The 12,581-nt window shown below is 46.0% G+C and overlaps 1 protein-coding gene across 2 annotated transcripts in view; it reads right to left on the minus strand.

Annotated features, from left to right (window-relative positions):
* PRR11 (proline rich 11) overlaps positions 1–12,581 on the minus strand; it is a 231,101-nt gene that overhangs the window by 121,292 nt on the left and 97,228 nt on the right. For both annotated transcript variants that reach the window (XM_069615149.1, XM_069615150.1), the window contains one exon: positions 803–925. In XM_069615149.1, coding sequence (XP_069471250.1) covers positions 803–925 — 123 coding nt within the window. The remainder of the gene's footprint in view (positions 1–802; positions 926–12,581) is intronic.

Here is a 12,581-nt window from a genome sequence, read left to right on the forward strand (position 1 = left end):
TTATTTCTTTAGATGCTTGCAGCAACTGTAATGGCATTTGGTCATGTTTTCTTAATTATGTTTCTTACAATTCATATTTCAGGGATATTCCGTTTTAAAAATGGCACAACATTTGATTGCAACATACAAACAAAATATGATTGCAAGATATGAAGGCTTCAAGGTGGCCCCCTGTGAACTCTGCAGCAAGTCCTGGATTTTCACTTTGCATGCTGAGAATTATATGCAAATGGATGCATCTCCTCTGCTATGACACAGTGGGCTAAAACGTGATTGCAGACCCGCCCGAGTGGGCATCTTCCTACCAAACAGAATATTAAAGTAGTGTTTATCCTCAGTGGATAGGCTCTCCCAGGTTCTGTTAATTTTGAAAGACTTTGGGTTTTAACCCTATGTTATGAAGGGTAACGCAAATGTGGGCACCTACCATGGACACAGCTTCATCTCTCTGATGATGCCAGGTTGGCGTTGGTATTCTTGTTTAGAGTTCAGTTGCCTGCATGTTTGTACCCATGCCTTTTAGTGGGACCAGACCAACATGCCAATAATATTACTCCACTGGTAAGGTACTGTGGGTAAAAACGCTAATGTAAACACTCCCGAGGGTACTTTCCCACAGAATAGGCTAATTAAGCCGTTTTCCTTCTCATTAGAGGACTCACATGATTTACCATACACAATTTAAGACAAAAAAAAAAATAGAACTTTCAAAATGCAAAGTGAAAACCCAGAACTGGCTCAAGGTGTCACACAAGACAAATAGTCACTTAGCAACTTTGAGAAGAGAAGACTAGTACCTGACCTTCACTGCTTTTTGAAGCCACGACAGTTCAATTTCCAGCTTTTGGACTTGCTGCTTGACGGCAGAAAGCTCTCTGAGGTAGGTACGCGAAGGGACAAGGACATCTGTCACTGCATCAAAACTCTATAGGCGTCACTCAAAAAAAAAACACACAAAAAAACAACACAAACACTGTTAGTGGCTCTAATATCAAACTTCTACAGAAAACAAGCCATGTACACTGATAAACCATTTTCCATGCAGCATCATTTTGCCAAAGGAAGACTCTGAAATGTAATGTCCGTTATTCTTTTAACCATAGGAAATTCCCTTTCTAAACATACTCTGCAAAGCTATGCATAGGAGTGCCACCTAAACTATCAAGAAACCATGATTCAAAACAAATTCTAATCATCATTGTGGATCCGAAGGGCTCTGTGGGCGTGGGGACACCTTCTGCTGGATTCTTCAGACACCTAACCTTTGGCTTGGATTGGCACTTCCAGTAAGAAATGGAAAAAGTTCATTGCAATCTTGAACGCGCAGTCTTCTAGTGTGATATAAGAAATAGTCATTGCTCCGCCTTCTATAAACTGTTGGTCCTGGTGTAGATGTTTGAGGAACAGAAGACATCAGCCAGGCACTGTACATCTTGGAAGCAGCTAGCAGGCAGGGATGTTAGCAGGCAGTGGTAAGATTGGTATGTTAACACTGAAGTTCCAGTGACAGCTCAGATGGCTCAAAGGGGAATAAGGGTTGGGGGGAATGGGAGTGTGACTACAAAGAAACATCGGACCTGAAAACCCCAAACACATCCTCCCAGAAAACTAAAGCCCAGATCCAGGAGGAGGAAAGCATTTAAAATACTATGCCAAACGCAATTTCCCAACTGCCATGTCACCAGGCAGGGTGACATTGCCTAAGCAACTTCTTGTCAGGCAGGTGGCACTCAATTAAGCATGGGCGGCATCCTATTGGTCGAGGAACACCTGGAGGTGTCCTCAAAACAGGTGGTATTCCGAGGGCAAGATAGCTGTGGAACCTCTGCCCTTGCTATATCCACATTTGCCAAGTCACTAGGCTTTTTTTTCTTCTTCAGTTGGGGTGGTCGTTCAGACTGAGGGGTGGCAACCCTGTCTATTAGAAAAGGCTGATGTGGCCCCCATTATTATTTTTAATAATCTTTATTTCGCATGGCGCATTACAAATGACGTAAACACAAAATCTGGGAATGGTGGTTTGGATTTATTTTTTTTATATTTCTACTGGAAGATCTGGTTTAACTGGTCTGTGCCATGAACGAAAATCCCAAGAGCAGAACACGCGGGCAAACACAGATGAGATCAATCTCTCCATTATTACACCTCAACGCTTCCCCTATAAAGGTGTTTTTCTTTAGCATATCTTTATATGGATTTAAACAAGCTAAAAATCAACTGGTGTGTTGTACTCAAACGAATGCTAGTAATGGCCATTATAATTACTCTTGGCCTGGTTTGTTCTTCACCTCTGTTCCTATTCAGAAAACCAGAACTTGGCATAATCAACCTCTTCAAACATCAAGCCCAAATCTTAAAAACCATGCCCCTCTAGCAGATTAGCAGCAAAATAAAAAAATTAAAAAAAACTCTTGCTTTGGAAACCAACCTTACTTGACAGAGACGTAAACCCTTAGTTTAATAAAGCCCAGCATGCCCCGGGGTTGCTCATCACCATTTATAAAATATAGAAAGCGCTACGCCACCTGTTTTATTCTGGTACATTTGCATTTATGTATGCTGTGGAAACGTAAATAGATTTGTTTGGGGGTAAGTGTGTTTAATATAAGAACAACAACTGCTATTAGTTAGGCGGCTCAAAAAACCAAATCTGCATCTCCCAATGAACCACCAATCAGAGTTAACTTGTTACTATGTTAACCATATAAAGTGTTATGCTATGTTCTACAACACTTCAAGTACACAAGAGAACCTACGCCATTAAATTATATTTCAAAGCCCTAACACACTTATACACCCAAGTAGCGCAATGTACATACTTTAAGCCTAAACACAACATATATTAATACAACAAAGACACACAAATTACCGATTCCAATACATGAAAAAGAAACAAATCAACAGAACATCTTAACATATTTAAAAGATGTCCCTTTGGCTGTCTCTGGTCAAGCCCACAGCCAAACATATTTTAGTTCTCATTGTTGTAAACCTTCTTCAGGGGAATCAAGTATATTTTTAAGATGATGCAAAATAAATGTCAATTTATTTTTGTTCACCTTTACTTAATGTTTCAAGTAAATTGCCTGTTTTGCTGTGCTTTGTTCAGAAAATGTGTATTGGTTAAAGGGAGGTCATTTCTTAATCTTAGCCTTCTAAGTGTGCCTGAAAATATTAAAAAATATTTAAATATTATTGTAGTGAATCTGATCTGCCCCTTTAACATGATATTCAGAGAAAACATACCTATTCATCGACTTCTTTTATCTGCAAGGTTTTGCTGCATGCTGTAAAACTCATGGCAGCTGAGAGGTACAGCGGTGCCAGTCTTAAACTATATATATTTTTAACTTTTCTTTCCATAAATATCAAAATGACCGAGTATAGTGCATAATAGTAACTTGAAAAGTAGGATAATAGTTGCATGCCCGCCATTTCGTTGGTATGCAATTGCTATACGATGGCTGACTATGATTGGCACCACTATGGGTGACACTAGGAATTCCAGATGTGTTGGACAATGGGCTGGTCACCCTGTGTGACAGAATGTGCCTGGAAGAGACTGAAAAATTATATTCGGAAAAAGAAGAGGCTTATAGAGCTTGGTGGGGGTTGGGGTTTTTGTCCAATTTGGGGGCTGGCAGACTCGGTAGGGTTCCTATAGGCAGCATGTACTGGTGTGTTGATTCTGTCGCTTGGCCCAGGGAGGGGTGACCTCTTGCTCCAGGTGCACTGCAAAGTACCAAAGAATTAGCAATACTGTGTGGGACCCGAGGGAAAGCGGGGAATGGTTTGCGACACTACAGGAAGAGGACTGTAGAACTTTTCCCCAGCATTGGTCCCAACTGGACGACATCAGCAATGGTAAGCTCTGCTACTATTCCTCTTGAAGCTTCTATGTGACCGAGGGTACCCTCCATGGAAAGAGACTCATGCTGGGTATTGTGCTAAATGTAGCTAGCTCATCACTACTTCCCCAGAGGAAATCTCCTCTCATGTGGCCAGGGAATGGCCGAAGCCATCTACACTGGGGGTGGCTTTCTGTGGGAGGCCCACATGTGGGAGGACATCCCTTAGGGAGGAGAAGACAGACCCCTGGGTCAGAACAGGTCTTTACCTGCACTCCTGGTAACACTCATTTACTTAACCCCCATTCTTGTATGACATATTGCGGTGTGGATAAAGAATCTCCACTATTTACTGAACATGACCTTATGTACATCCTTCCTATTTTAATAACAATGAAGCTACAAGTACTGGAGCTTATGTACACGCTCCCCCCTTTTAGAACACTGAGACGAGGAAGAAGGATGGAGTGATGAAGATCACTAGAAGCAGCCAGCCAATGCTGTGTTCTAGTCACTGGAAGATGTTAGCAGGTGCCGGGATATTCAAATATGGAACACCTCAACAGAAAGGGCGAGTCAGCCCTCCTGATGCTGGTTGGGACATGGGAGGAAAGCGAGCTGCAGACTGGAGCCAAGAAGCTGGCGAGGTCTGCGTCCAAGGAAGCCAGGCGGAAGAGTGTTCCCTGTGCTGCCATCCTGAGTGCAAGAAGGGGGCCAGGCGGGAACAGAGAAGCCGACGAGACACACTCCCAGGCAGCAGACGGACAGTGGAAGAATTGGTGTGACACGAGGGATTCTGAAACTGCCAGAGAAGACCGGGATGCATCAGGGCGGATGTAGTAGGATGTAGTAAAGAGCAAAAACACACAAAAGGGAGCCGAGACATTTAACACAGTTGGAGAAGGATCAGTGGACCAACATATGAAAGATATAATTACCTGGATACAGAAGAAAGTAAATACTAATGAGGAGTGTTAACATGGGATTTGCACTCGAATATTGAGAGGACTCAAAAAGCTCAGACAGGAGTAAACCATGCACTCAGCGAGTCTGGGACTTGCACGCAAGTAGCAAAATAGAAAGCCTGGCAGGAGAGTAAACCAGGGATTGGAGAAGGGGGCAGAGGCCCCCAGAAAGTGGTGAGAAAACAAGTGAAGAAACCCTCCATTTTCTTTCAATCATGGACCAAAATGGAAGAACCATACACCTTTCTGAAAACGGCATTGGGGGTCCAGAGAAAGAACTGTAAAGTGTTGTGTAAACTGAGAAAACTCAAGGGAAGAGCCACCCCTTTGGGATTGTGGAATATATGAGAAGTGACACCGAATAACCAGAAAGACTCTGGGGAAGAGAATGCCCTTCTGTAGTGGAACTTTATTCATTTTTGGTTTCTGCACCTTGGATATTTTATATTTGGAACTTTGGAAGGTGCAGGTGTTCAGCCAAGAGACATTCCCCATTTCACGTTATATTGAGTTTAGTGTATGAGGGTCATTTTAAGATTTTGGACAAAGGACAGGGATTTTACTTTAGACATCCTGACACGGATGTTCCTTGGTTTTGTTGAGGCAGGGCAACCCCTCTTTGAGTCAGGGATAGGTAGAATTTCCCCAAACCCTCTTTTTCTTTTCATAATAAAGGTTTTGGAGATGTCACAAGCCTGTGACACCAAGGTCAATAAGAAATTGGACAAAAGCAGTGTGCACCTCCACGGGTAGAATGTAAGATGACAGACAGGAACTTTCTATCTGACCACGCCAGCCTGCAGTTGAGCAAGGTCTCTATGTTGTTGGTTATGTAACAGATATACAGTGAAGGCTATTGTGATGTATATTTCCTAGAGATATCCTATCAGTCTCTTTGCGTTACCTCCAGGCTGGACAATGGGTGGCATCTTTTACATAGACCTAGTTCGGTGTTCTCACCCTGCAACCTAAATATAGAGCAGGACTGGGAGGAGGGTGCAACATCAGGCTGTGACCCCTTGCCATTGGGAAATATTACACACTATGGCTTCAGATCGAATATGCGAACAAGAGAATTTGGGCTACTAATGTTAATATCTTGTTCTTAATAGTAATTTGAAATCTCATCCAAATGGGGGCTTAAGTTCTAAAATAAGACCAAATCTATTGTGTTTTAGGTATTAATCCACAAATTACACTTGGAGTGGGGGCTGGGATGAATCCCTTTTCCCTCTACAGGATCCATTACGGGATTGTTGCTGGGTGGTCAGATAGTTAAATTAAGAACTCGGGGACACCACCTGGCATCTAGCCATCTCCTGCATTTAGGTTGTATTGCAGGGTGTACTGTTTGCCATATTTCCCTGTTACAGGTCGACTGGGAGGAAGGAGGTACATTCCACATTTAAAAGGAAACCTCAAATTGTGACCTCGCCAATCACCATGTGAGATTTCATGTCAAGATATGGCACAAAAAACAAAAAAAAACAATTGCCAAATCATCATGACCCAACTCAGACCAGTGGAGAACAGTGGAAAACAATACCACAGACCCATGACACACCTACGTCTAGCCCTCTGGTCTTTTTGGGGTCGACCAAAGCTATGTTGTGAGTGGCAGGGTGGTGTGGGGTAGAGGGTGTTACTTCTAACATCCTGCATCCGGTATGTGACCTCAGTAAAGTTTACTTGGTTAGACAGAGGTTTTCTGTCTAGAGAATTGTGTAACAAAGGAGGACCACATTAAGTGACAGGGGACATGCTAGTGACAGGACTGAAACTGAGTGAATTTCAGACTGAGATTGACAGCTGGGTCACTGATCGGAGAGAAGGGGGTTTGGAGCTTGGTGGAGAAGTTGTAAAATGAACAAAATAGGTCTCAGGACTAAGAGACGGAGGCCCAGACCCAATTAACCTAACAAGGCGGAACAGACCATATTGCCTCAGGAGGGCCACTGCTAAACGAGCCGGATCCCATTGAGTGGGTGGGCCTGCCATCGCTGCCCGCCAAGGTCGGAACAAGGACATCAAGGCACAGCGAAACTCTCACAGTAAGCTTCCTGGGCGGAGGGGCTAAGCCCAAACTGCTACATACACAGCCCCTGGGTATTGCAGCGGGCCGGTGGTTCTCCGAGCCCTTCGGCTGGGGCGGGTGTGGACTCTTCACCCCGCATTTGGAGGGAGCGCAGGAGCAATAACAAACAGGGTTAGGGCAGTGAGTGGTATCCGTGGGCCTTGATCGCCTTTCCATTCGCAGGCGAGCCCGGGGGAAGGCAAGGAAAGGAACATAGAAGAGCAGGACGCTCTGGGGCCTCCGATCCCAGAGGGGCAGGCTTGGGCAGATCTAACACCAAGGAAAAACCTGTGGGAGTGAGCCAGATGCCGGGAAGCAAGGGGAAGGGCACACCCAGCAAACTGTGGTAGACGAAGGGGGAATGGCAAAGGTTCTATTCAGAGATGCTGGGCTAGGGCCCAGGATCCTCAAGGTCGACATAGAACCTTGCAGCCTGTCCACAACGATGGCCGCATCAAAAGCAGACGTAGAAGCGTACTTTCAGGGTTTCAAGCCAAATTTACCTCTACTTTCCAAACACAATTTGCAGCATTTATGGGAGAGGTGAAGCAATCAATCGCAGATTTAAGGAAGGACTTAACTGAAAAGTCCCTCTAGGAAACTGTTGAAGATACCCGTAAAATGGATGAAGGGCTGGCAGATATGGCGCGAGTCTCCTTCAATGTGGAATTGCAATGCGAGGACCTAGAAAACAGGTCTTGAAGACCGAATATCTGCATCAGGAATGGGCCCGAAACAGAAGTAGATTCGAAGCTAGGGGACACAGCACAAAACATATTCTCTGATCTTCTGGGGGACGAAGTGACAGGGGACATTCCATTCGACAGGATACACAGAACGGGGCCCAAAAGGTAGGCACCGGGAGCGCAGCCACAAGATGTCTTGGTTGTGCTAGCAAAGTACCCCCAGAAGGAAGCCATCTTGCGTGCTGCTCATACAATAGTGCTGAAATTCATCTCTACCAGGACCTGGCACAGTCTACCCTCCAGAAGCGAAGGGACATGTGTGCAGTGCGGAAGGAACTTTAAGCAAAGCGGATCAAGTACAAGTGGACCTTCCCCTTTGGCCTCCTCTTCCAGTGGGAAGGGAAACAAAATCGAATTACTACAACGGAGTAGGGGATCCAGTTTCTGTATATCGAATAAGAAGAATATAACTCCACGACAAGGGCTAAACCCAAACTCCCCCTGCGCCCTGGGATCGGGGAATGGTGTCCAGCAAAGTGGAGTCGCAAACTACCCCAGCCCTGGGGCCTTCCGCTTCAGGAAAGCCAAAAGCAGGACACACAATCTGTAGTGACCTACTAACACGTTTGAGCGATAAGGGATGTCACACGGTTTCTTAGTAGGTCGCTGCAAATACATTTTCAGGCTCTTTGGGGAGGGAGGCTCCAGATTTACACCTGGCTTGGAATCAACGATGGGCCGTTAACCATGGTAGGTTGTGCGAGCCCAATCACTAGGATACCGGCCCAGGGAGTAGGCAGGGTCTTTGGCTCGCACCAGGGTGAGTGGGTGGTGGGTATGGTCGGGGGTTGGGGAAGAAAGAGATGAGGGATGTTGAGGGATGGGGTGGGGTTTGTGGGTAAGTTCGGGGGGAGGGCCTAAGTTACGGGGGCCCTCGTGGGCCGGGGGTACCAAGGCAATACATTTAATAACCTACTATCACACAGAGATCCATCATGGTCAGTGTTCTTACGCTAAATGTAAGGGGGCTTAATACCCCAGTGAAGAGGAAGAAGCTAGAAAGGCACTTGGCACACCATCACCCAGACATTGTAGCATTACAGGAAACGCATATTAAAATGGCGGATTGGCATAGAGTGAAATTGAGGCAATACTCGCTAATCCTGCAAGCGAATGCTTGTGTAATGCTTGTGTAAAGTGGCGGGGGTTCCGATTGGCTTCAGGCAAGGATCAAAGGGGCAGGGTGGGTTTCTGAGGTCAGTCCTCTCTGACCTAGAGTCGCTCGGCAAGAGGGAAATGCTGGTATTGGGGGACTTTAATATGGCATGTTATTCTCAGAGAAACATAAGCAATGAAACTGCAGGGGGCCACTCACTGCCTTAATTCTCCCTTAGGTCAAAGATGGAGGACTTCACGCTGCAAGATGAGGGTCGAATCTGGGATACATCTTTTTCTCCCATGTACACAGCTCCTTCTCCCAAATGGACTACATCTGGTCCTCTACCACACTTCTGGGCAGGATAATGCAGGTGGCTCTCCACCCTATCGCACTTTCTGACCATGCCCCCATCATGATGATATCAACGGGCAGCAGAACAGGGTGGAGGGGTCAGAGGGGACTCTGGAGTTAGGGATTCCCCACCTGGGTTTCGGCAGATAGGGTGGTGTGGGAGGATCTGGATCATAAAACCAGGGAATTCTTTGATATTAATTCCACATCTGGTGTCTCTGAAAACGTCATTTGGGATGCCTTTAAAGCAATGCTCAGGGGGGTGGTGGGAACTAATAGCTCTGTCAGCACAGGGGTGGAAACAATTGAGAACTTTAGGAACTGAACTAGAGCAGGAAGTACAGGAGATTCTACACAAAATGGTCTTGGATTCGGGTGTAAAGTTACACAGGGCTTACTGAAATGTTATGGGGAAACTGGACCGTCTCCAAACAGAAAAGGTGGAAAGAACATACTCCAGATTCAGCAGAAAATGTAAAGGCCAATAAGGCAGACAGGTTATTAGCTAGATAGCTTAAACAAAAGGCAGCCTCGCAAACGATCCAGGGGATAGTAGATGTGCAGGGGTCTCGGGTAACTGCTACACCAGAAATAACTAAGCAGTTTGTATAAATCAGAACTGCCGGAAGGACCGTTACAAAAAGCATATATTGCAGTCACTAGTGTTACCTTAAATGTCCCAGGCGGAGTGTGAAGCACTGGAGGTGATATTACAAATAATGAAGTTCTACAGGCTATTAGGAACCTCCCCTTAAATAAATCCCTGGAGACTGATGGCTACACAGCCGTATTTTATAAGACATTCCAACAGGCACTAGTACCCAAACTAACTTCGTCGTTTGATTCCTTTGGCAAAAGTGGTCAAATAACCCAGACAATGGAGGAAGCAAAGACTATCCTTTTGCCCAAATGGCCAAAGATCCAACACGATATGGATCGTATCGGCCATTTGCTATTGTCAATGCAGAAGCAAAGATATTCATAAAAATATTAGCCACAACATTAGAGGTACTTCTACCAAAATTAATACATCCAGACCAGGCTGGATTTATCCAGCACCAACAGACCCATGACAATATACGGTGGATGTGTCACCTTATCGAAAAGATTTCACTGAGGGGGGACCCAGCCATTCTACTCTCGTTGAACGCTGAAAAAGCCATCGATAGAGTGGAATGGTCATTCTATTTTTTTTCCAAATTGAACTTTATTAGCATTTCAGAAAAAAGAAACAGTTACAAAGCATCGTTACTCCTTCTCCTTTAGGTCAAAGAGCAGAGGGGCCCAAACCCCCATTTCCCACCGCCCCCCCCCCCCGACTGCCCCTCTCCCCATGCAGCAGATTCACATCGAGTCCATAGAGTTCACACTTAGGGTAGTCCCCTTTTTCACAAGAAAACTATTTTCCCAGCTTCAGGGTTCACCATGTTCCTGCATCCATCAGTTTACCAGGTCTATTGGCTGACCACCTATGGAGGTTTCCTGTCCCCCCCAACCTTATCTAAGTCACCTCAGATCTAGCAGATTCATTCTCCTACCCTCTCCTAGTGCCCGTATGTGTCAAAGAAGGGTAGCCAAGAGCCCTCAATGATAGACCGGGACTCATCCAACACATGAGTAAGATATTCCATGTCATAAATCACCCTAATCTTCTTAGCAACCCATTCCTTTTCCCAGAGGCATGCAGGGTTCTTTCCACTGCTGAGCTAAGCAGCATCTGGCGGTGACCAGCATAATCTGTAACATGTGTCCCCCCCTCCCTTAACGCCACCCCAAAAAGGAAGAGCCACAGCGAAAGTGCTCTATGGATCCCTTTCACCCCCTTAATCCATGCAAGGACCTCCTTCCAGTACGACTGCACTCTAGGGCACCCCCAACACATGTGTACATAATCTCCCTTCACCTGTTTGCATTTCCAACATTGTGGGTCGTACCCCTTGCATTTCTTTGCTAGCCTGGCTAGGGGGGGGGGAGGGTTGTGCCATCTGTGTATTAATTTTATTGCTTGATGTCTATATTTTAACAAGATCATTGACCGTCCCACCATTCTACAGATATGTGTCCATAATGCATCCTCAATGTCTCTCCCTAGGTCTGCCCCCACCTGATCCTGGCCGGGAGTGGGTCCTTTGGGTCCACCAGCAAGATTACCTTATATAGTCCTGCAATAAGTCCCTTGGCACCTCTCCCTGTTAGGCGGATCCGCTCAAAGTCTGCCAACTCCCTTTTCAGATTATCCCCCCAGCATGGAGTCTGTTAGGACACCCCTCAGCTGCAGGTATCGGAGTACCCACTTTTAGGAGCTCTTCCAACCTAGTCAACAGGAAGAAGGTGCCGCAATCCCACATTTTTCCAGCTCTAGATAGCCCCCCCACCCCTTCATACCAGAGCTGGAATGCCAGCGGATCCCCCATCTCATTCCTCGGGGGGAGGTGGGGGGCATATGCAGTTCAGGGGTGATGGCCAGGAAGTACGCCATCTGTTCTTCCCTCCCTTTTCTTTCCACATAGTCCACAGGACTTCCAACACCGGGTGGAGTAAGACCCTTTGCGGAACACTGGCTCTGGGGACCTACAACCACTCTCTGAGTGATACTGGGGATGGTAGCGCATTGTCCATCGGTACCCACTGGTTTTCAGAGAGCGGGTTTAAATGATCCAGCATGACTCAAAGCTGGGCAGCTTTATTATAAGTCTCCAGATCTGGGAATACTGCCCCCCCCCCCCCCAATCCCCCCGCCTTGGAAGGATTAGAGTCCTGTAAGCCATCCTCTCCTTTGCTCCTGCCCTAAGAAATTTTAGCATAAAGGCCCGTGGGATCTTCACTGGTAGCATCTGGAATAAGAATAGGAATTTGGGTAATATCACCATCTTAATAGTATTTAAGCGCGCCATCCCCAGTCTCGCCCACCTCTCCATATCGTTTTTCACGGCTGCCCACAGTGGCAAGAAGTTCCTGGGGAACAGATCGCCATAATTAGGTGTCAGCTGGACTCCCAAGTATCGAAAGGAGTCGTCCTGAACTCGAAACGGCAGACTCCCGACATATTGCTCCTCCGCCTCCGACAACCTGCCGGTCAATATGCCGGTCAAGTGGCACAGCGAGTAGAGCGCTCGCTTTGACATCGGTGCAGAGTCTGCTAACGCAGGTTCGAATCCCGGCGGGGCCAAACTCAGCCTTTCATCCTTCCGAGGTCGATAAATGAGCACCACACACCGTGGGTAATAATAAGCAGCGCTCAGATACCTGAGGGTTTGTAGCGCTATATAAATGCCAAATTATTATTATTAATTTTATTAACCTCCCCACCTTAAAGGCTACCGATTTCTCCAAGTTAACCCTGAAGCCAGAGATTCCCCATATTGCACCAGGCTTTCAAGCAGGGGTGGGACCGATCGTTCCGGCTCTGTAATATAGAGCAGGGAATCATGTGCAAAGATACTTTTTTTTGACAACTTTATTTAAAGATTTATCAAAAGAAATAGATATCATTCCAAA

Source organism: Ambystoma mexicanum, chromosome 9 (assembly GCF_040938575.1).
Source record: "Ambystoma mexicanum isolate Mex_15411 chromosome 9, UKY_AmexF1_1, whole genome shotgun sequence".
In the NCBI taxonomy this organism is placed as follows: Eukaryota; Metazoa; Chordata; class Amphibia; order Caudata; family Ambystomatidae; genus Ambystoma; species Ambystoma mexicanum.